At 38.4% G+C, this 23,960-nt stretch overlaps 4 protein-coding genes across 4 annotated transcripts; all 4 read left to right on the forward strand.

Annotated features, from left to right (window-relative positions):
- The first annotated feature begins 900 nt into the window (after window positions 1-900).
- On the forward strand, window positions 901-2,442 carry LOC100707321 (extracellular calcium-sensing receptor-like). Its single transcript, XM_025898372.1, has 3 exons — window positions 901-1,118; window positions 1,196-1,484; window positions 1,584-2,442. Exons 1-3 carry the CDS (start codon window positions 901-903, stop codon window positions 2,346-2,348), a joined length of 1,272 nt encoding a protein of 423 aa, XP_025754157.1. The 3' UTR covers window positions 2,349-2,442.
- Window positions 2,443-6,961: 4,519 nt separating this feature from the next.
- On the forward strand, window positions 6,962-10,464 carry LOC100707583 (extracellular calcium-sensing receptor-like). Its single transcript, XM_003458887.2, has 6 exons — window positions 6,962-7,119; window positions 7,206-7,494; window positions 7,738-8,544; window positions 8,629-8,856; window positions 9,312-9,435; window positions 9,566-10,464. The coding sequence occupies exons 1-6, from the start codon at window positions 6,983-6,985 to the stop codon at window positions 10,462-10,464; spliced, it is 2,484 nt and encodes an 827-aa protein (XP_003458935.2). The 5' UTR covers window positions 6,962-6,982.
- Window positions 10,465-11,264: 800 nt separating this feature from the next.
- On the forward strand, window positions 11,265-14,170 carry LOC100707858 (extracellular calcium-sensing receptor-like). The gene is made up of 5 exons (XM_019367459.2): window positions 11,265-11,531; window positions 11,638-12,462; window positions 12,557-12,787; window positions 12,920-13,043; window positions 13,176-14,170. The coding sequence occupies exons 1-5, from the start codon at window positions 11,280-11,282 to the stop codon at window positions 14,087-14,089; spliced, it is 2,346 nt and encodes a 781-aa protein (XP_019223004.1). The 5' UTR covers window positions 11,265-11,279; the 3' UTR covers window positions 14,090-14,170.
- A 3,990-nt stretch (window positions 14,171-18,160) lies between these two features.
- Window positions 18,161-21,962, forward strand: LOC100708128 (extracellular calcium-sensing receptor-like). The gene is made up of 6 exons (XM_019367263.2): window positions 18,161-18,295; window positions 18,476-18,773; window positions 18,995-19,789; window positions 19,880-20,107; window positions 20,289-20,412; window positions 21,046-21,962. Exons 1-6 carry the CDS (start codon window positions 18,219-18,221, stop codon window positions 21,960-21,962), a joined length of 2,439 nt encoding a protein of 812 aa, XP_019222808.2. The 5' UTR covers window positions 18,161-18,218.
- The last annotated feature ends 1,998 nt before the right edge of the window (window positions 21,963-23,960 follow it).

Raw genomic sequence — 23,960 nt, forward strand, 5'->3', positions numbered from 1 at the left:
GTCTTTGTCAATGCGCATATTTTCCAAACTGTGAGAAGCTCGAAATCCACCGAGCAGCTGCTCACTTTTGTTTTAGCTTCAAGAGATCGCGGCATCTTGGAGATGTGCGCTGATCACTCTGCATTCCTTTGCATATAAATGTTATGATCTAGTCCCATTTCAGAAGGTGGCATACTGTTCCAGATCATTTTCCAGTAACTTCATTTGATTGTCTCAGCCACAAATGATAACTGGAGACAGATACAAAAGTGTAAACAAAGCAACACAAAGATTAACTGGTAGTCTGTAGAAAACATGTTGTTGACCCTCTGAAAATATGTGACTACTGGCACTATAGGAACAGTATAAAAATGACATTTAAACAGGCTTTAGGCTAAGTTTTGTTATGTTTGCCATTGAAAAGATATCCACAACAACCACATTTTGACTATAAATAGCCTGTACATGGAGGTCCTACAGACATCTACACTAGATGTTCAGTAGACGTTGAGAACAAAATGTCGCCTGGCGTTACAAAACAACCCCTCCATTGGACCAAAACTGGACATCCAAAAGTGACATATTAAAAAGGTTACTCTGACATCACTTTGCATAGTGGGATTTAATTAAAATTTTAAGTATTTATGTATTTTTTTCCTTGTTAAAAAAAATTAGGACAATTTCAAAGTGCACAGGTTTTATCTAATATTTCATGTTAAATCCTTAACTTGTGTATAATTGTGCATTGATATGCATAAAAAAAAAATCATTTCATACATAATATCATGGCAAGGCCCAATGAAAGTTTTCCTGTCTCTGATTGGTTGGTAAAAACCAACGTACCCTGTCATGGTCTAAGATAAAATTCTGCTCTAACCCAGACAAGAGTAGCTTTTCCCCACCATAATGCATAAATAGAAGATGTTGTCACTGATAACAGGGCTAGTGTTCATTGGATGTTTTGCATTTCAAACTGTAGAGGAGGAAGCTTCTCTGTGTCAGATACTGGGGAGTCCAGAGTTTCCTATGCTTTCAAAAGAAGGAGATGTTATCATCGGTGGAGCTTTTTCCATCCACAGCAAAATAACACAGCCTTCACTTGTCTTTACAGAGAAACCAAAACGCCTCAGGTGTTCCAGGTAATTTTATGCTCTTAACAAAAATACTGAGTTTTGTGACAGTAAACACAAGTTTATATTTGCTTTTCATTTCTCAGTGTCAACCTTAGGGAGTTTCGATTTGCACAGACGATGATATTTGCTATTGAGGAAATAAACAAAAACAGTTCTCTTCTTCCCAATGTTTCTATTGGATATCGTATTTATGACAACTGTGGCTCAACACTGTCCTCAATGCGTGCAGTTATGGCCCTGATTAATGGTGATGAATGGATGCTGGGAAAGAGCTGCTCTGGCCAATCAGCTGTACATGCTATTATTGGGGAGTCTGAATCCTCTTCAACCATTGTGCTGTCACAAACTACTGGACCATTTAAAATACCAGTGGTAAGAGGAATGTTGATGGATATTCCATGCATCCATATGAAATGTAAACTTTCCTTATTCTGTCTCTCTCTCTTACATCTTTCTATTTTGTGTACTCAGATAAGTCATTCAGCTACTTGTGAGTGTTTGAGTAGCAGGACAGAATATCCTTCTTTTTTTCGAACCATTGCCAGTGACTTTTATCAAAGTCGAGCCCTCGCTCAACTGGTCAAGCACTTTGGCTGGACCTGGGTTGGAGCAGTCAATAGTGATAGTGACTATGGTAACAATGGCATGGCTATCTTCCTAGCTGCGGCCCAAGAAGAAGGAGTTTGTGTGGAATACAGAGAGAAGTTTCACAGGGCAGAACCAGAAAAACTTCTAAAAGTGGTTGATGTGATCCGTAAGAGCACTGCCCGGGTTATTGTTGGTTTCCTGGCCCATGTAGAGATGAACAACCTTCTGGACCAATTGAGTCTGCACAACATCACTGGCAGACAATTCATTGGAGTGGAGGCCTGGATTACTGCTGACAGCCTTGTGACTCCTACCAGCTTTGCTGTATTGGGAGGCTCACTGGGCTTTGCAGTGCAAAAGGCTAATATCAGTGGCATGGAAGATTTTTTAGTCAAAGGCTTTTGGGAGACAGAATTTCAGTGTAAGGAGGCAAACCAGGACAGTATGATAAATACTACATTTTGCAGAGAAAATCAGGATCTAATGGAGCTGATAGATTATGATGATGATGTGGCAGAGCTGAGATACTCCAGTAACATTTACAAAGCAGTCTATGCTGTAGCCTATTCTCTGCACAATATCCTAAAGTGCTCAAACAGTCAAGGGTGTGACAAGAAAGTTCATGTTACTCATAGGCAGGTAAACTAAACTAATGACTAAACTTTTCTTTGTTTTCTACATCAAAATAATGATATTAATATAATGGCAATATATGACACACTGTAGTTTTCTGGTCTTCAGGTAGTGGAGTCCCTAAAGCAAGTGAACTTTACTATTAAGAATGGGGATCGAGTGTGGTTTGACAGCACTGGAGCAACTGTTGCCAGGTACGAGGTGGTAAACTGGCAGCATGGACGAGATGGATCTGTTCAGTTTATACCAGTTGGCTATTATGATGCTTCTCTACCTCCTGGTCAGAGGTTTGTTCTTAAAACTGAAGCCATAATGTGGCCTGGAGGAAGCAAAGAGGTAAATATTTTAACTGATAGCACAACATAGTTAAAAATGTCTCTCTTCAAAAACTTACACATATTTCTTTTTATTGGATCTGAAGTTGCCTGTCTCAGTGTGCAGTGTCAGCTGCCGTCCAGGAACACATAAAGTTCTTCAAAAAGGAAAGCCAGTCTGCTGCTATGACTGTATGCCATGTGCAGAAGGAGAAATCAGCAACACCACAGGTATCACAGTCCTGAATTACAGCAACATGCATACACTGTTTGCTTTCTACAGTTTATGTGTCATGTTTAAGTCTTCTGTGGTACAGTCACTGATTTACAGTTACACTGATTTAATACCAATAACGGCAACACTATTTTCATTACAGATTCTAATGACTGCAAAAAGTGTCCTGGAGAATATTGGTCCAATCAAAACAGAGATGCATGTATATTAAAAAATGTTGAGTTTCTTTCCTTCACAGAATTTATGGGTAAAATTATTATGTTTTTTACTTTGTTTGGTGTTCTCCTTACTTTAATAGTGGCTGCTCTATTCTTAATCAAGAAGGACACTCCATTGGTAAAGGCCAACAATTCTGAGCTGAGCTTCCTGCTGCTCATCTCCTTGACTCTGTGTTTCTTGTGTTCTCTAACTTTCATTGGTCAGCCCTCCGAGTGGTCCTGCATGCTTCGACACACAGCATTTGGCATAACTTTTGTGCTCTGCATCTCTTGTGTTCTGGGGAAAACAATAGTAGTACTGATGGCCTTTAAAGCTACACTTCCAGGGACTAATGTCATGAAATGGTTTGGACCTGTACAGCAAAGACTGAGTGTTCTAGCTTTCACTCTCATACAGGTTTTGATTTGCATTCTTTGGCTAACAATAAACCCACCATTCCCCTACAAAAATATGAACCATTACAAAGAGAAAATTATACTTGAATGTGCCCTGGGATCACCTGTAGGGTTCTGGGCTGTGCTAGGATACATAGGGCTGCTGGCTATGTTATGTTTTGTACTTGCTTTTTTAGCTCGAAAGCTGCCTGATAATTTCAATGAAGCTAAATTTATCACTTTCAGCATGTTAATATTCTGTGCAGTGTGGTTAACCTTTATACCAGCTTATGTCAGCTCTCCTGGAAAATTCACAGTTGCTGTGGAAATATTTGCTATTCTGGCATCAAGTTATGGGCTACTCTTTTGTATTTTTGCACCAAAATGCTATATTATTGTAATTAAACCTGAACTGAACACAAAGAAACATTTGATGGGAAAAATTCAATCAAAATAAATCAAGGCACCAGTTTTATTTCAAATGCATTTAGTCGTATACTTTTTGATTTCACTACTTACCCTTAAGTTTTGTTGTGTATATTAATTTTCACATGTATTGTATTTGTATTTTCTAGTTTTTGAAAAAATCTTCAAAAATTGTACAAAGTGAATGTACTACACTGTTTACAGTTTTCTTTTTTGTATTCATTTTGATAATTTTATTTTGTACCAGTTCTAACACTGTCAGTAATGTTAACAATACCAATTAACAATAAAAAGGTGTAATAAATATTTGATACACTTTTTTTGGTTCATTATTAAAGTGGGAATTAAGTGTATATATCGTTGTTTAGTTTTATATGAATAAATTAAACTAAAAAAAACACACTTTATTATTAGCATAGGTATAGTCTACAGTATAGACAATGGCCTTCTGCTTTGCAAACCTTTATCATGTACACATGAGTCAAAAAGCTTTGTCATTACAAAATAAAAATGCTTGAAAAAACACATAAACCTGAACCTGATCCTGCAAATTGTTGGATTATTGCAGGGTCTTTTTACCTTCCCATATAAAGTGCCTTGAAGCAACTGTTATTGTGAATTGCTGCTATATAAATAAAATTGAATTTAATCTGTTTTGAACTGAGTTCTGTGTTTAATATGTTAAAAGTAATTTATTCTAATTATTGCAGTATGCACTTGTGAACCAGGCCTCTTTCTCAGGCATGACCTGTTCACACTCAACCTTTTAAAAACAATCAGTCCTCAGCATTGATCAAGTTTGTTGGACATTGTACAGCCTCACTGACAGAAAAGTGCAAGGCATATCAGACAACAGTTTACGGACCATATTCAGTGTCAGTATTTATCATACAAGCCCAATTCTGAAAATATTGGGATATTGTACAAAATCTGTTTAAAATTTGCTTACGCTATTGTGGATAAAGTATGGGTTTATATGATACCATCACACACATGTCCACACAGAGAGGAAAGAGAGAGAGAAAAAATGTCAGCCATAGACATCAGCACTATGATACCATGATGTCACCCATTAGTTTTGGACTGCATTTTAAAACCTCAAGATTAATGTGACTTCTGTGCTAATGCTATAATAATACTAACATTTCACTCACCACTGCTGTCAGGACACCTGTCAGTCAAAGTGGCTATGCAACTAACTACAGTATCCATGTGAATGAGTTACAATAAAATCCAAAAATGTCAACAATACATTTTGTACTCACTTATAAACATGATTTCAGTTGTAAAGCTCCTTGTGATTGCTTTTTTCTCTAGCTGATTGCCACAGTCACCCACATTTTGAATCAAACGCACCAACCTGTTAGCAGTCATTTACCATGTACTCTCAGACATACAGTGAAACCTGAAAAAGTGTGATGCAGGCCAAAAATGTAGAATATTTGCCCACAACTATTAGTAAAAGTTAGTAAAAGTTGTGCTTCATAATTATAATCAACATGTTTCAAGAGGTAAAACTTTGAAGGTGAATGTTCTCTGTTTCTGGTTTATGGGGCGCCGTTTGTAAACTGAAACATCCTGAAATAAACTACCAGCATGTCCAGCGATTTAGCTGGACATATGCTGCGGCGATTGTGAAGTGGAGACTGCAGTTGCTTAGTGTGCACTACTGCTGAACCTTTGGATGGCCAACAAAATGGCTCTTCCGATCTTTTCAGCTAAATCGCTGGACATGGTGGTAGGCAAGAAGTGAAGCAGCTTATGGCGGTGAGACGTGACCGTCAGGCGAGAGCAGACAAACAACCTGACCACTACCGGCACACTTTAGTGCTGGAGGTTTTCGTAAAGCTTTTATTTTGGCTTTTCTGTTGACCTGTACAATAAATTTGCATGTTAGCTAAATATTTAGTTTCCTGTAACATTTAGATTTAAATACAATATTTAGATTTAATATTTAACATTTAGATTCAACATTTAAAATTGTGTTTTAAATATAAAAAGTTATAAATATTTTAGTAAATGTTGTAAAAACTGTCTTGAAAAACATGTTTTTGTAAGGTTTTGAGCTAAATGTGGAAAAATGTTGCAGTTAATTTCAGCATGTTTCAGTTTACAAACGACACCCCATACTGGTTTGCTTCACCCTTTTCCAGTGTAACTAGAGCTTGGCAAGTCACTTGCTTATCTTTATCGTTGATGCTAACTTTCAAATGTGGGAACTAGCTAGCCGTAGCTATGTAGTAGTATGCTGCAGTGCCATAACGGTTTGTGACCAGTTTCATGACTGCCAGCAACCTCCAGTAACTACCCATGAATTTCAGATTTCACTAGCAACTGTTGGTTGCCAGTGGGTTACTAATCAGTCTATATAAGTGTGTGAGTGTGTGTGTGTTTACAAAACAAATATTTACATATATGACTTGTTTAGAGTCTTTATTTAGTTACCACAAAGGTTATGGAATGTTGCCACATATCTTAAAAAGGAATTTGACAGTTGTTTAAGTATTAAGTATTTATTTTAAATTGTGTTGATTTTATAACACTGCCAAATGGTTCCTGTTTTGAACCATCAATTAATAAAGCAAACTGTGCAGCTGAATTAGAATATCTAGCTCTGTGTGTGTTGAGTTGTATGGCCCCATGTGGAGTCTTGTGTCATTCAAAAATTAAATATTTTTAAAGTATTAAATTGTTTCGATTACCACAATTATAACAATTTACATAATTTACAAAACAATTTACACTATTATTATATAAAATGTTTCCAAAGAAGACAGCTTAAAATACATGCATTTTCTGGTAAGGGTGATTAAAAAAAAAATAGTTGTCTCCCACAAAAATAGCAAAACAGTGTGACAATGTATGTCATACTGTGATATGATAGGAGGACCTCAGGCTTCATTAATTATAGCTCTATAAAGCTCTGCCCATTAAAGAATACACATGCATGGTCAGAGTACAGGGCTGTACATGCATGAGTGTGGTTGTCTGTAAAAGATGTATGACTGCACATTCAGAGTGTTATTTTGGGGTTTATTTATGGGAGTCTGCAGAGCAGAGGAAAATGCTGTTCTGTGTGAAATGCTAGGAAGTCCAGAGGTTCCTCTTTTGACTAAGAAAGGGGATATTACTATTGGAGGAGCTTTTTCTATCCATAGCCAAATCTCAAAGCCTCCGTTCTCCCTGACTCATACTCCAGAACCTCTCACATGCTCCAGGTTTGTCTTTTTTTTCCCCTTTGCAGGGTTCATGACTTGAAGAACTTTACATTACACTTTTTAAAACTTGTTTTTACTCTTTTCAGGATAAACTTGAGAGAATTTCGTTTTGCCAAAACAATGATTTTTGCCATAGAAGAGATCAACAATAGCAGCACTTTACTGCCTAATATTTCAGTTGGTTATAAGATATTCGACAGCTGTGGTTCAACACTGCCTTCAACACGTGCAGTGATGGGTCTAATAAATGGACAGGAAAGGACAGCGGAGAAAACCTGCAGCAGTCATTCATCTGTTCATGTCATCATTGGAGCTTCTGAGTCTTCCTCAACCATTGTGATGCTACAAATTTGTGGGACCTTCCAAATACCAGTAGTAAGTATTTACAATATTTGTGTCAATATTTTATAATGTAACTGTCTCCAAAAATTAAAGTCTAGTAACTTTTTTGGTCACTTACAGGTTTATGTTAATCTTAAATTTAAGGCTCCCAGCTTTACATTAGATTTAGTTACAAGCCAGAAACAACATTTTGTTTTGTCTCTGAAGACCCAACTGTAAATCTCTTCCCACTTACTTGTCAATTTGTTTTTGTTTTTCTCTTTTACTTTATTTCAGATCAGCCATTTTGCCACATGTGCTTGTCTGAGTAACAGAAAGGATTACCCTTCATTCTTCAGAACCATCCCCAGTGATTACTATCAGAGCAGGGCCCTGGCAAAACTGGTAAAATATTTTGGATGGACATGGGTTGGGGCAGTCAGAAGTGACAATGATTATGGCAACAATGGGATGGCAACTTTTATCACAGCAGCAAGTCAGGAAGGGGTTTGTGTTGAATATTCAGAGGCCATTTCAAGGACTGACTCTAGTGAGGAGGTTGCAAGGGTGATTGAAGTGATTCGTAGTGGCAGTGCAAGAGTTTTGATTGCCTTTCTTGCCCAGGGTGAGATGGACATTTTGCTGGAGGAAGCTCTGAAGCAGAACTTGACTGGGTTGCAGTGGGTGGGCAGTGAATCGTGGATAACAGCAAGTCATTTGGCTACAAAGAGGTACTCTGGCATACTGACAGGGTCTCTGGGCTTCACCATCAGAAAGGCAAAGATTGCAGGCCTGCGAGAATTTCTTTTACAGGTTAACCCAAGTCAGGATCCTCAGAATAATGTGCTAAGAGAGTTCTGGGAAACGGTTTTTGGCTGCAGTTTTCAATCCAGGCTGCCCGGTCAGATTCAATGCTCTGGCTCTGAGAAGTTAGAGGACATAAACAATCCTTTTACAGATGTATCACAGCTAAGGATATCTAACAATGTGTACAAGGCTGTGTATGCCGTAGCTCATGCTATGCATAACTTATTAAATTGTGGTCAAAGTCCTAAAGCCATAAATCAGTCATGTATATGGAAGGATCATTTAGAGCCAAAAAAGGTAAGACATTACCTTAAAAATCGTAGAAAAATTATTTATATGATCTAGAATTCTAAGTTACCAACCCTCGTTTTGGATTAGTAGATTGTGAAACACCTCCAAGATGTCAATTTCACTCTTCAGTCAGGAGAAAGAGTATATTTTGATGAAAATGGAGACCCTTCAGCAACTTATGAACTTGTGAACTGGCAGAAAAACCAAGCAGGAGATATAATTTTTGTGGCTGTAGGGAGCTATGATGCTTCACTACCAAATGAAAGGCAGCTTGCCATGAATGGAATCAATATAACATGGGTTTCTGAATCCCAAATGGTAAGTCTATTTGAGAGCAGGGAATATTTATTTAAGACTTATTTTGCAGGTTGATTAAAATTATGCAGAAACAAAATATGAAATAAATTGTAGTTGTTCAAAACTCTGTTAATGAGAAATACAAGTAACACTTTTTTATTAATAAAAACTGACATTCATAAAGTTGTTTAATATTGAACTCTAGCAAATAAAAACAATCTCTCCCACACAGATATGCATAATCCTTAATTTTCAATTGTAACAATGTTAACATAACAGCTTCAGAACTATTTTTATGTTAATTTTCCCCTCTGATGCAGAATAATGAGTAAAATAATTGTCTGAAGGTTAACTGCATGTTTGTATGTTTTTCTTTCTTCAGTATTATTAACGTGAAATAAATTCAACAATCTAAATTAAGTATGTGGATTACAAGAGGAACAAACTGTGACTTTTGAGTTGTGGTGTTGTTACAGAAGCCGTTGTCTGTCTGCAGTGAAAGCTGTCCGCCAGGTTTCCGCCAGGCTGCAATTAAAGGCAAACCCATCTGCTGTTTCTCCTGTATTGCCTGTGCTGCTGGAGAGATTAGCAGCACAAACAGTGTGTAGAAATTTTCCTGTCATTTTTACTATGTAAAAAAGTGATAATAGGTTGATACACTACTAGGAAGTGTTTATTTCAGTATTAGGTCTATCAAAATACTTTTTTATGTTTGACACTTTCTATTCAGATTCTGCAGTGTGTTTACCATGTCCGCTGGAGTGCTGGTCGAATGAAGATCGCAGCCACTGTGTTCCAAAGGTGATTGAGTTCCTGTCTTTTGGAGAAACTATGGGGGGCCTACTCGCCGCTTTCTCATTGTTTGGAGCAAGTTTAACATTGGCAGTGTCATGTGTTTTCTTTCGGTTTCGTCACACACCTCTTGTCAAAGCCAGTAATTCTGAACTGAGCTTCCTGTTGCTCTTCTCCTTAACTCTGTGTTTCTTGTGTTCTCTGACCTTTATTGGCCAGCCTACTGAGTGGTCATGCATGCTGCGCCACACAGCTTTTGGCGCAAGCTTTGCCTTGTGTATGTCATGCATTTTGGCTAAAACTATAACAGTGGTGATTGCCTTTAAGGCTACAAGGCCAGCAAAAACAGTTCCTCAGTGTTCTGCTGCACTTCAGAGAACAAGTGTGCTCAGCTGTACTTTACTCCAGCTGCTGATTTGTGTGCTGTGGTTAATTTTTGCTCCACCATTCCCCTACAAAAACACAGTCCATGCCACTGAAAAGATTATATTAGAGTGTAATTTAGGTTCACCTTTAGGATTCTGGGCTGTTTTAGGATATATAGGACTTCTCAGTTTGCTATGCTTTATCCTTGCTTTTCTGTCTCGGAAGCTGCCTGATAATTTTAATGAGGCCAAATTCATCACCTTCAGTATGTTGATATTCTGTGCAGTCTGGGTCACTTTTATCCCAGCATATGTCAGCTCTCCTGGTAAGTTTACTGTAGCTGTAGAGATATTTGCTATTCTGGCCTCAAGCTTTGGGTTATTTTTCAGTATATTTGCTCCAAAATGTTATATTTTATTAGTGAAACCCGAAAGAAATACAAAAAGACATATGATGGGGAGAAACCATTAAAAAATAGCAAATGCACAAGGGTATGCTTACTCCATCTTTAAGATTTGTTTATTTTAATTTGTATACAATCATTGATCAATTTATTACTTTATATATTGGTCCTGTAAACCAGTAATTCAAATATGTATAGCATTTGTTTTACTCTTTAGTACGATGTTAAAATGTGAACTATAGATGGAATATGTAATAAACAATAATAACTTAGTATAAGGAGTGGTTATGTTGAATGCAAAGATATTACTTTCGTAGGAGGCCCTCTAAGCCAATTAACATGCCTATTCACTGGTCAGTCACAGCAGAAGCAATATCATTGGTAGAGACAAAGACAATATTCACAGCTGTCACCCATAAGTCCCTGTGGCTTTGTGACATAAAAGTCATATTAAAAGCAGTGTTAAGGAGGTTTATCTTTGAGCATTTGTGAGGAAGCATTCAGCTGAGGAACTATGCTGCTGATAGCCAACCTACTACTTCTTTCCCTTCTGGCTGTGAGAGAAGGGAAGCCTGTGTGTCACACCTATGGGACAAAAGAACTGTCTCAGTTTTCTAAGGAGGGAGAAATCAACATTGGAGGAATTTTTTCTTTCCATCAGAACCCCATCACTGTTTATCCAACTTTTGAAGTCAATCCAGGAACAATCCAGTGTGAAGGGTAAGACTGGGATGAAATAATTTATCTATAAATCCTATTCCAATATGGGTTGTTTGTTTATATTTTAAATATAATCTTCATCTTTCCTTATTTCTGCTATGAAAACTTTGGTCCTTCTTCTTTGTTCAGACTGGACCCAGGAGAGCTTCAGTATGCGTACACTATGATGTTTGCTATAGAAGAAATTAATAACAGCTCAGAGTTGCTGCCAGGAGTGACACTTGGTTATAGAATCTTTGATTCCTGCCCCAGTATACCTTTGTCCATTAGGGCATCACTAAACTTGATGAATAGATATGAAAGTGGAGCAGGAAGCTGTAACAAACTTTCCAACGTACATGCTGTCATAGGAGAAACCACATCCACCTCCACGATAGGCATTGCACGGACCATGGGACCATTCCATATACCTGTGGTGAGTGTTGGGGGCATGCATGCTCTATGCACACATAAACTTCCTGAGATGCAGTAATCTTCATTAAATGTCTTCAATGCTCAATAACTATGTTATTGTTTTCCAGATCAGTCATTCAGCTACTTGTGCATGTCTTAGCAACAGAAGAGACTATCCTTCTTTTTTTAGAACCATACCTAGTGACATTTACCAAAGCAAAGCATTAGCAAAGCTTGTGAAACATTTTGGCTGGACCTGGGTAGGAGCTATCAGAACTAATAATGATTATGGGAATGGTGGTATGGCCACTTTCTTGGAAGCAGCAGAAAGGGAAGGTGTGTGTGTTGAGTACTCAGTTGCCATTTACCGAACTAATCCAAGGAAGTGGTTCTTAGATGTGGTAAATATTATAAAGAAATCCACCTCTAAGGTAATAGTGGCATTTGCTGATGGCACAGACCTTGACATACTTTTTAAAGAGCTTCATGCTCAGAACGTGACAGGCCTGCAGTGGGTTGGGAGTGAAGGCTGGATCACATACCGTTATATTGCCTCTCCAGTAAATTACGCTGTGGTTCAGGGGGCAGTTGGCTTTGCAGCATTAAATGCTCACATTCCTGGACTGCAAGAGTTCCTAGCCAGCAGCAGGCCTTCCACCGTACCGGGGAATCAGGGCCTTGTGGAGTTGTGGGAGACAGTGTTCAGGTGCATCCTGTCTCCTCAAACAGAGACTCATGCTGAAGATCTGACAATAGCCTGCACTGGAAAGGAGTCTCTCCTGCATGTGAAGACACGTTTCACAGATGTGTCAGATGCCAGCCTGCTAAATAATGTGTACAAAGCCACGTATGCTGTTGCTCATGCTCTACATATGCTATTTACTTGCAAAGATGAAAGGGAGCCTTTTGAGAACAATACTTGTGCTGATACGAAAAATGTACAACCATGGCAGGTAAACATAAAAACAAAGTACTGTGCCTAAATGCAAAATGTTATTTTTAATGACTATTGTTACATAGTCAGATAACATTAGTGTTTGTCTGTAGGTACTGCATTACCTAACCCAGGTCAATTTTACAACTAAGACTGGTGAAGGAGTGTTCTTTAATGAGTTAGGTGAACCTGTGGCACGTTATGCATTGGTGAACTGGCAGATGGATGAAAAAGGTTACATACTTTTTAAGACAATTGGTTACTATGATGCAGCCCAGCCTGAGGGTCAGGAGTTTAAGATGAAAGCCGGTGTGAGAGCCATCTGGGCAGGAGAGAATTTCGAGGTAAAACAACACAGATAATACTCTTCCTTTCTAACCCTAAAGTTCTGACGCTTGATGTTTTACAATCACACTAAATGTATACAATTGTAAATCTGGAAGTAATTTGTTTTTAATATTGTCACTATAATGCAGGTGCCAAGGTCTGTTTGCAGTAAGAGTTGTTTGCCTGGGACCCGTCAGGCTTTTGTTAAGGGCAAGCCAATCTGCTGTTTTGATTGCATCACCTGCGCTGATGGGGAGTTCAGCAACACAACAAGTGAGACAGCTGGATTTCTAGCCTTTACTCTTGTGCTCATTGTGTTTCTGTTGGGCAAAATCACTGCCAGCACTTTACTGGTCTATTTAAAGATGTATGTGCTGTACATCATGAAGATATTTATGTTTTCAGATGCAGTAAAATGTGACAAATGCCCTCCTGAATTCAAGTCCAACGAAGAGAGAAATAAGTGTGAAATGAAAGCTATTGAGTTCCTCACATTCACAGAAATATTGGGTATACTGTTGGTCTCCTTTTCTCTCTCTGGTGCGTGCATATCAATGACTGTAGCCCTAATATTTTTCCAATACAGACACACTCCTATTGTCAGAGCAAACAACTCTGAGCTCAGCTTTTTGCTGCTCTTCTCCTTGACTCTGTGTTTCCTGTGTTCTGTGACCTTCATTGGCCGGCCCTCCGAATGGTCCTGCATGCTACGGCACACAGCATTTGGCATAACTTTTGTGCTCTGCATCTCTTGTGTTCTGGGGAAAACAATAGTGGTTGTAATGGCATTCAAGGCTACACTTCCAGGCAGTAATGTTAAGAAGTGGTTTGGGCCTGTACAGCAAAGACTGAGTGTTCTAACATTCACTCTCATACAGATTTTGATTTGCATAGCTTGGTTAGCAATAAACCCACCATTCCCCTACAAAAATATGAACTACTACAAAGAAAAAATTATACTTGAATGTGCCCTGGGATCACCTGTAGGGTTCTGGACTGTGTTAGGCTACATAGGGCTGCTGGCTATGTTATGTTTTGTACTTGCTTTTTTAGCTCGAAAGCTGCCTGATAATTTCAATGAAGCTAAATTTATCACTTTCAGCATGTTAATATTCTGTGCAGTGTGGTTAACCTTTATACCAGCTTATGTCAGCTCTCCTGGGAAATTCACAGTTGCTGTGGAAATATTTGCTATTCTGGCCTCAAGCTATGGAATGTTATTTTGCATTTTTTTGCCAAAGTGTTACATTATGTTATTAAAACCTGAAAACAATACAAAGAAACACCTGATGAGTAAAGGGACCTCAAGAACGATCTGAGAGGTTGCTAAAAAAAAACAACAAAATTGAATCTGTCCCTTCTATATTGTTCAAATAATTAAAATCCACTGAGATCTAAGAAAACACACCAATTAATTATTTCAAAAACAAATGCTGGTTCACTACATGAAAGAAGGAAAGAAAGAAGCAAACAACTATGGTCCTTCCTAGAAGCTGTATATCGCATATTAAATATTCTCAACAAAATCTGTAATTTCTTTTCCATGTAAAAAGTTCAGCTGATTTTTTTAACATTGTTTTTCCCTAAATTAATATTTGTACAAATAAAGTTTTGTTAAATTCTGAATGTTCTGAATGTTGCGTTGTGTTATTTTGCACACCTATAAAAAGTGAATAATGACAGACTCCAAAACTGTGTATGTATCAAACTTCAGTTCAGTTCAAGTCAGTTTTATTTATATAGTGCCAAATCACAACAACAGTCACTTCATGGCACTTTATATAATATAATGTAAAGACCCTGCAATAATGGAGAGAAAACCCCAGCAATTCAACAACCACTTGGTGACAATGATAAGGAAAAAACACTCTTTAACAAACAACCTGTGGAAGAGAGCCAGAGATTCATTCTAACTAATGATTAAATGCAGAGTGGTATATAAACACATAGTGAGTGAAAAAAGGTGTGTGCAGAAAAAACACTACATGCATCATGGGAAGCCACCCGGAGCCGAAGTTTATTTCTTTACTGTGGTGAGTTCTGAAACATGACTAACACTCTTTCAATAAACTATCCCACTGCAGATTATCAGTTAGCTGTTTAACAACTAATCTTTTTTAAATAATTGAAAACAGAAAGGCTTGAGATTGGCATTCAATTAGTTCAAATGATTGCGTGATGACATTTAAAGTAATAGTTTAATTACTGCCCTGAAAAATGACTAGGGCATATAGCCCATTAATAGAGACAGATTGATCATATTTAAGATTGAAGCATTAAGTAGTGGTAAGACTTCTGTGAGCAGTCTTGTGGGAATAGGGTCCAATAGAAATCTTGATGGTTTATTACAAAAATTGTATTGATCAACAACTACTGATCAAAGACCATTGATCAAAGACCAAGGATCAATGGCCATGAAAGTTGGGGAATGGCTGCAATCACAGCATTGTAAGATGGTGAAAGATGTACCCCCTCCTTTATTCAGAGATGGTCTTTCCCTTTTCACGTAAATGGCCTCCCTTGACTTCCCACTCAAACCAGCGTTCCTGCCTGTCCAGGATCAAATCAAGTCACTTTTATTTTCACATCACATTACTGGTACACTGTACATGTGAGTGAAATTCTTGTGTGCAAACTTCACAAGGAACAGTGGTGTGCAAAATACAAGAAACATAAGAAACAAAGCAAAATAAAAGAATTGAGAATTATAAGAATAATGCTAAGGAAGCATACCGCATACTTACCATTAGAGATTGACGAGGTACAAAGCACATGCTATGGCAAGGGGTAGCCAGGATGACAGGTCAGGGAGAAGACATCAGTGCAAGAGGAACTGACTTGAAAGATAGGATGATGGAGACGGAACAATACTGGAAGAGCATATAGGAGAAGGGCACAACTTATAATACGCTCAGTGGCTAGGGGATCTGAGACAGGGACCAGTAACCATCACAGTGGCAGATATCCAAGACAGGGTCTCCAGTATGAAGAGTTGGACAGGACCAGGCCCCGACATGGTTCACGCCTACTGAACCATGAAGCTGACTGCACTCCATGAGCGTCTGGCAGCACAAATGAACAAGCTGCTATTTGATGAGAGACACCCAGAAAACCAAAACCGAAGGGCAGACAGTCCTGATCCTCAAGGACCCCCAGAAGGGGCCGGTCCCATCCTACTACCAGCCAATAACCTGCCTCAGTACCACATGGAAGCTCCTTGCACGCATCATAGCGGCTAAGATGAACTGGCACATGACCTGAAAGATACAATCACGAGTGGGGCACAGAAAGGGATTGGCAAGAAAACCAGAGGCGCAAAACACCAGCTAGTGGTAGACTGAGCAGTCAGCCGAGACAGCAAGACTTGGCTGACCAACATGTGCACTGCCTGGACTGATTGCAAGAAGGCTGGTGGCTCAATGCCCCACACCTGAATCTTGGAATGCCTCGACCTATACAAGATCAACAGGACCCTAAGAGCCTTCATCAGGAACTCAATGGGGATGTGGCGTACAACACTAGAGGCCAACTTCCAGCCCATAGCACAAGTCACTATCAAGTGTGGTATCTACCAAGGAGATGCTCTGTCCCCCACTGCTGTTCTGCATAGGCCTGAACCCTCTCAGTGAGATCATTAACAAGACTGGCTACGGATACCGACTACAGAATGGACTAGTTGTTAGCCACCTCCTATACATGGATGACATCAAGCTATATGCCAAGAGTGAACAAGACATCGATTCACTGATCCACACCACCAGGATATACAGCAATGACATCGGAATGCACAGCCACTTCGGACGAGAGAAGTGTAGTCGGATGATAACGAAGAGAGGTAAGGTAGTCAGAACTGAGGGGATCGAACTACCAGAAGGCAACATTGCAGACATAGAGGATTGCTACAAGTACCTGGGGATCCCACAAGCAAATGGGAACCATGAAGAGGCCACTAGGAAAGCTGCAACCACCTGCAGAGGGTCAGGCAAGTCCTGAGGAGTCAGCTGAACGGTAAGAACAAGATCCGGGCTATCAACACCTATGCCCTGCCTGTGATCAGGTACCCTCCTGGGATAAAAAACTGGCAAAAGGAGGAGATAGAAGCCACTGACATCAAGACCAGGAAACCTCTGACCATACTTGGAGGGTTTCACCCCAAATCCAGCACCCCGAGGCTGGATGCTAAGCGGAAGGAAGGAGGCCGGGGACTGGTGAGTGTCAGCACCTCAGTCCAGGATGAGGCAACGAACATCCATGATGTTCGCTCTGTGTTGTAGCATCCTGATGACACCCGGTTTGTGCTCCAGTGGATGATGAGAGTCAAACCTTAAAATATATATAATACTGATTCACATGCGTAGGTTTATGATACTGATCAGCCTTTAAATGCCCCCCACTACTGATGGAAATCTCACAGTCTAAGAAGGCTAACCTGCCACTTTTCATATCCTCCCTGGTGAATTTGATGTGTTGGTCCACCGAGTTAATGTGATCCATGAATTGTGGTAAGTCCTGAGATTTGATTTTCACCCAGGCGTCATCCACATACCTGAGCCAATGACTTGGTGGTGTTCTAGGGGAGGATAACAAAGCCCTCTTTTCCACTTCTTCCATGTACAAATTGGGCACAATAGGTGAAACTGGGGAACCCATAGCACACCCATATTTCTGTTTATAAGGTTGGAGAAACCTGCAGTCAGCTGAGACTGAAGTCACTTGGATGAGTGACGAAACATTTCTCCCACTGAACAGAAACCACCTTTTGGGATTACAAAATTTAATGCATCAAGCTAAGAATGAGACTAAATAGGTATCAACTGAGTTAAACTGAAGTGAACTGAACAGCTTCACTCCTCAAAAGCTGTATAAACCAGAATAAAAACATGTCTGATTTTTTTCTTCCTGTTTGCCCATTGTGTAAATAATTGAAAAACCAATTGAAAATGTCAAAAGGGAAACGGAATCATATGGTTAACTTTATCAGGCTCACAAAAGTCTGTTGTTCTTGAGTCTACATGGACCTATTGAAATGATAAATATTATATTTCATCTGAATCAATGAAAAGTGAAAACAATGAATTTATGGGCATGGTAATACAGAGAGGATATGTACAATAATTCAGTAGTGTTTTGCAGTGCCACTCCTCTGGCCCCACCTTTTCCTTCCACATAGAAGAAGCATGACGGTTCTGTTATTCATTTTTGCTGCTTCAAAATGTATAAATAAAGTCTGCATGTTTCACTTAGACTAGGTTACTTGCAATGCCACCCAGTGGTTTAATTTTTACAGACAGCATGTCATTTACACAGAAGTGGCCAGAACAGGGGTGGGCACTTTTCCAACTGTTACTGGTGGCATCTTTCTCTCAGGCTAAAGAACCTGTGTGCATACGAAGAGGGGATCCTGAGAATCCTCATTTATCTAGGGATGGCGACATTATACTGGGGGGGATGTTCTCTTTTCACAGTAGCTGGAATGACAGAAAGGATACCTACATGCAGAAACCACTGCCACTTCAATGCACGAGGTAAATAACATTATAAAAATAAATTTACAACGGATGAATGATCTAAGACATAAAACAATTCATCCTTTTATTCCTTGCTTTTATCTTGTTTTTCTATATTCAAATAACTGACTGATTTCAGTATTTTATGTGTTAGTAATCTATTGTCTTTATGTCAACTTTTTCATTGTTTGAATGAAGTTTGAATTTCAGGGAATTCCAGGTCGCCCAGGCTATGCTTTTTGCCATTGAGGAGATTAATAACAGTACAGACCTACTGCCAGGAGTCTCTCTGGGCTATAAAATGTATGATACTTGTGGTTCCATTGCCCAAGGCATAAAAGTTGCACTAGCCTTGATGAATGGTAATCAAATTGTTTCCACAGCACCTGAGGCCCCTTGTACCAAACCAGCACAAGTGCAGGCTATAATGGGAGAGACTTCTTCCTCTCCTTGCATGGCAATAGCTACCGTAATTGGGCCATTTTATATACCAATGGTGGGTAGGATAGCTAAAAATAGTTTTTTTTCTGGAAACACAAATGTGACTCTTTAAATGTTCTGCTGTCTGTGTATTTATCCATTTTATATAGGCCTCTTTGCGGGGATATAATGTGCTTAACACGGTGAAAACTGAAATTAGATGTGGATGTGTACAACATTTTTTTTTCTATTTTTAATGGTCAGTGTGACTATAATCTTTTTTTTTTTCTCTTTTAGATCAGCCACTTTGCCACATGTGCTTGTCTCAGTGACAAAACCAAGTACCCATCCTTCCTCAGAACAATACCCAGTGACTACTACCAGAGCAGAGCCCTGGCCTATTTAGTAAAGTACTTTGGATGGACTTGGGTTGGAGCTATTCGAACCAATGATGATTATGGAAATAAAGGCATAGCCACATTCACAGAAACTGCACAGCAGCTGGGCATCTGTCTGGAATATTCTGTATCTTTTTTTAGGACAGATCCCTATGAAAAAATTCAAAAGATCATTGACATTATAAAAGCTTCAACCTCCAAGGTGATTATTGGCTTTCTGTCCCACTTTGATATGGATGTGCTATTACATGAGTTTTCTCTCAACAACCTGACTGGTTATCAGTGGATAGGCAGTGAGTCTTGGATATTTGATTCTCAAACCGCTGAAATGGATATACATCACATACTGGATGGTTCCATTGGTCTTTCCATTCCCAAATCACATGTCACTGGCCTGAAGGAGTTTATGCTGGATGTGAAATTTCTTAATTCATCTAATAATGAATTGTTTACTGAGTTCTGGGAGGCATTATTTAACTGTAAGTTCAAGGAGTTGAAGTCAACAGCAGAAAATCCGAGAGAGTGTACCGGACATGAAGATCTTACTGGTGTTAAAAACAGCTTCACTGATATGTCACTCATGCCTATCTTTAACAATGTCTATAAAGGAGTGTATGCAGTGGCCCATGCACTTCACAATATCCTCAATTGTAATAAAACATGTGAGAAAAATGTGCAGCTAGATCCATTCATGGTGAGGTTACATTTGAACAAAAAGTAGAAGTTGTGCTGTCTGTGTTACAAAATAGGATTCAATAAATTAACAGACTGCCTGTGTTCTTAGATTTTGCAGCACATACTAAAAATTTACTTCAAAACAAAAGAAGGAGATGAGGTTTACTTTGATGAGAATGGAGATCCAGCAGCAAAGTATGAAATTATAAACTGGCAGCCAAGAAAAAACGGCATCGTGGAGTTTGTCACAGTTGGTCTTTATGATGCATCACTTCCTCCAGACAAACAGCTGACTCTGCAAAATAACTCTTTAATCTGGGCAAGAAACTCAAAGCAGGTGAGTGATCAATAAACAATAAATACAAATAATAAGATTATCAAGAACAAAGAATTAATTATAATCAGGTGTTATTATTTTAAACCATTTGAATTTCATGCATACAAAATTAAGAAAGGATTGTAAAGATAATCATACATGCAGTTTACCCATGGTTATTATTGTACATTTATTCATACAGGTGCCTGTGTCAGTTTGCAGTGAGAAATGTCCTCCAGGAACACGTAAAGTTCTCCAGAAAGGAAGGCCTGTTTGCTGCTATGACTGTATAAGATGTGCAGAGGGAGAGATCAGCAACATTACAGGTTGAGTAATATTTCCACAAAAACTTTAGAACTTTAATGAACTACAAGCAATATGACTGTTCATGTTCCAGTATATTTTTTCATTCTTTTGCAAAATTGAGGAAACCCCTCAGAAATTTTAGTAATTATGCTCTTTCTTTCTATAAATAAAGCAAACAAAGAGTGAGATATGGGGCTGTTTTAGCCTACTGTGAATAATATGAGCACACTCCCTGCTTCAAACCTCTGTGTTTTTCTATATCTTTTCTTTCTTTTTTTTAAGATGACAAAAAAGAACGGCTGAGCAGTGTGGGACAGGCTGTAATATGCCCTGTCTATCAGAACTGATGCTGTTGTTCCAGCACCAGTTGCTATATACCACAGCATGTAATTTGTTCAGAATCAGTGTCAGTTTTACTGAAACATGGCCAATGATGTTTGAAGTTACTTATTTACCATTTTTCATATTGACTGCACAAAAGCATTGTCGACACATTTTTTCTCATCTTCTCATTGTGCAGCATTAGCAGTAGCCTGACCAATGTAGAGTAATAGTTAGTGTGCTAGTGAGTATAATATGTTGTAAAGTAGATTCAAACGCATAAATCTAATAAATCCCCAGAATTCTAACATTGCATTAACATTAATTTGCAGATTCTGTTACCTGTTTGAGATGTCCCCCTGAATTTTGGTCAAATGAAAGAAGAGACACGTGCATAAAGAAGGAAGCAGTGTTTCTGTCATATGAAGAAATTATGGGCGCACTCCTGACTGCTGCATCTTTATTTGGAACATGCATGACTACTGGTGTGGCATTAATATTCTTCAAATACAGGACAACTCCTATTGTGAGGGCAAACAATTCTGAGCTGAGCTTCCTGCTGCTCTTCTCTTTGACATTGTGTTTCCTGTGTTCTCTGACATTCATTGGTCAGCCCTCTGAATGGTCCTGCATGCTGAGACATGTAGCTTTTGGGATCACCTTTGTGCTCTGCATCTCTTGTGTTCTGGGGAAAACAATGGTTGTTTTAATGGCTTTCCGGGCAACGCGTCCAGGTAGTAATGTTCAGAAATGGTTTGGACCTACACAGCAGAGACTCTGTGTTACAAGTTTTACTCTTATACAAGTTATCATATGTATCATTTGGTTAACAGTTTCGCCTCCTTTTCCATTTAAAAACTTTAAGGAATTTAAAGACAAGATCACCTTAGAGTGTGCTCTGGGCACATCTCTGGGCTACTGGGCTGTGCTTGGCTACATTGGACTTTTGTCTGTCTTGTGTTTCATTTTTGCTTTTCTAGCTCGAAAACTGCCTGATAATTTCAATGAAGCCAAGTTTATCACCTTTAGCATGCTGATATTCTGTGCAGTGTGGATCACATTTATTCCAGCATATGTCAGCTCTCCAGGGAAGTTCAGTGTTGCTGTAGAAATATTTGCTATTCTTGCCTCCAGTTTTGGACTGCTGATTTGCATTTTTTTTCCAAAGTGTTATATCATCTTACTGAAACCAGAAAGGAACACGAAAAAGAACATGATGGGGAAGGGTGCTCCACGATCACCATCATGAAAATAAATAAATAAATAATTATTTGGTGTGTGTGTGTGTGTGTGTGTGCTTCTGTGCTGGGTTTGTTTGTACCAGTGGAGAATGCAAAAATGCAAACATAGCACACTGCTCAGACATTGTCTGAGGTGTTTAGTGCTTGGTCAGAATGACTAAGCAAATATTTAAACAATGTCTGACTTTAATACGCATGATTTAATTTAAAAAAAAAATGAGTATATTATGATTGACAAACAAAGAGTTTTTAAGAGAAAAAGCGACAAAAAATATTCCTTTGTAAATGAATTAAAACTAGATCATATTGAAATGGACGCTCATGTGAGATTGAGCTAATGATAAATCTGACTGAAGATAAATAGCATAAATTGAACGAGACATGAAATGAGAATATTCATATGTAACTGAACATTCATATGTGATGGAATTATTGACTTTTCATATTAAAGCAGAAAATAGAAAAGATGAATTCATATTAATGAAGTAACCTTTGTCCTCATTAAAAGTGGGTAAAATTCAGAGAGACTGACATTGAGTGATTGTATGTCAAAAGCTGTGATTGGATGTCTAGAGAGAGGGAGAGAGAGAGGAGGGGAGTGAGGGGTACGCAAATGGACAAATGACTATAAAAGGGGGTACCGAGGAATATTTGGAGTTGTTTCTTCCTCTAGTTCTTGCGATGAGCAGACACCATCATCTGAAGATTCAGTCTGTGGACTCAGCAATTTGATTGATAATTTTTGACTTTTTTCTGTTTATTTTTGTTGTGTTATAGTATAAATTCAAGAGGATTTGCATTTCCATTGTTTCCTACTGGACTTGGCTGCTCTCCTAATGGGTTATACCCAGTGTTGGGCAAGTTAGTTTGAAAAAGTAATTACTTATAATTACTAGTTACTTCTTCAAAAAAGTAACTGAGTTAGTAACTGAGTTACAAGATTCTAAAAGTGATTAATTACTTGAAAAGTAACTATTGTGTTACTTTAAAAAAAATGTTTAACCCTCTCGGGTCCAGGTTATAATTGGCCATTTTTGACTACTTTTGATTTTACCTCTACATTTCACCTTTAAAAACTATTTACTTTAGCTTGTTTGGTATCATTCTTTTCAGCACAACCTCAAATATCTGAATTTACAGTTATGTTTTCATTTTGATGTACTGTATTAACACAATTGATCTAAAATCAGACAAAAAACATAAAATCCGAGAAGAAAAAGTTATATTTTTTACTGTAAAAACATGTTAATTGAATCATATTTCATAACTTTAAATGCAAATATTAATTGTCAATTTTAAAATCATATGCACAAGTTTTGCAAACAACAAATTATTTGCAGCCATATATCTTTTACCCTTTTTTAAAATAACCACTTCAAACTACTTACATAACAATCAGCTGCTCTGCATTAAATAAGATGCCACACAAATTATTTGTGCCACTCCAAAAAAATAATTTCTGTCCACTATAAAGGAGAACATCACAGCCTGATACCTGCAGGTCTGACAACAGCAGGTGTATCACTCCTCCTGTTTTCTTTCAGCAGTCGCCTCCTTGTTCTGACACACAACACAAAACTATCCACAACACTACACACTAACTACACAAGACAACACATTAACTACACACTCCAAACACGCTAAACGTCACAAATCTCTCACATCTCACAACTCGCTCTCTCTCTTTTTCTGCTGTCTTTCTTTCTCTCTCTCTCTCTCTCTTGCCGTCACTTCTAAAACTTCCCCCTCTTCCTAAACCAAATGTCATGTTGCCATATCATTTTTTGATTGGTCGACATGGTACATTTTTCCACCAACACGAACAGGCTGTTTTTTGTTTTGTTTTTTTATTTTTTGCTCATAAGCAGAGAGTGGTTGCTAGCGCCGTCTAAACATGACAAAACTATTCAGGAAAAAACGCCGCGTCTATATTGTTTATCATGACTCTGGTTTTACGTGGCCTATCAACACAATTCAAAAACTGGTATATATCACCTTGTTGCTTT

Source organism: Oreochromis niloticus, linkage group LG14 (assembly GCF_001858045.2).
Source record: "Oreochromis niloticus isolate F11D_XX linkage group LG14, O_niloticus_UMD_NMBU, whole genome shotgun sequence".
In the NCBI taxonomy this organism is placed as follows: domain Eukaryota; kingdom Metazoa; phylum Chordata; class Actinopteri; order Cichliformes; family Cichlidae; genus Oreochromis; species Oreochromis niloticus.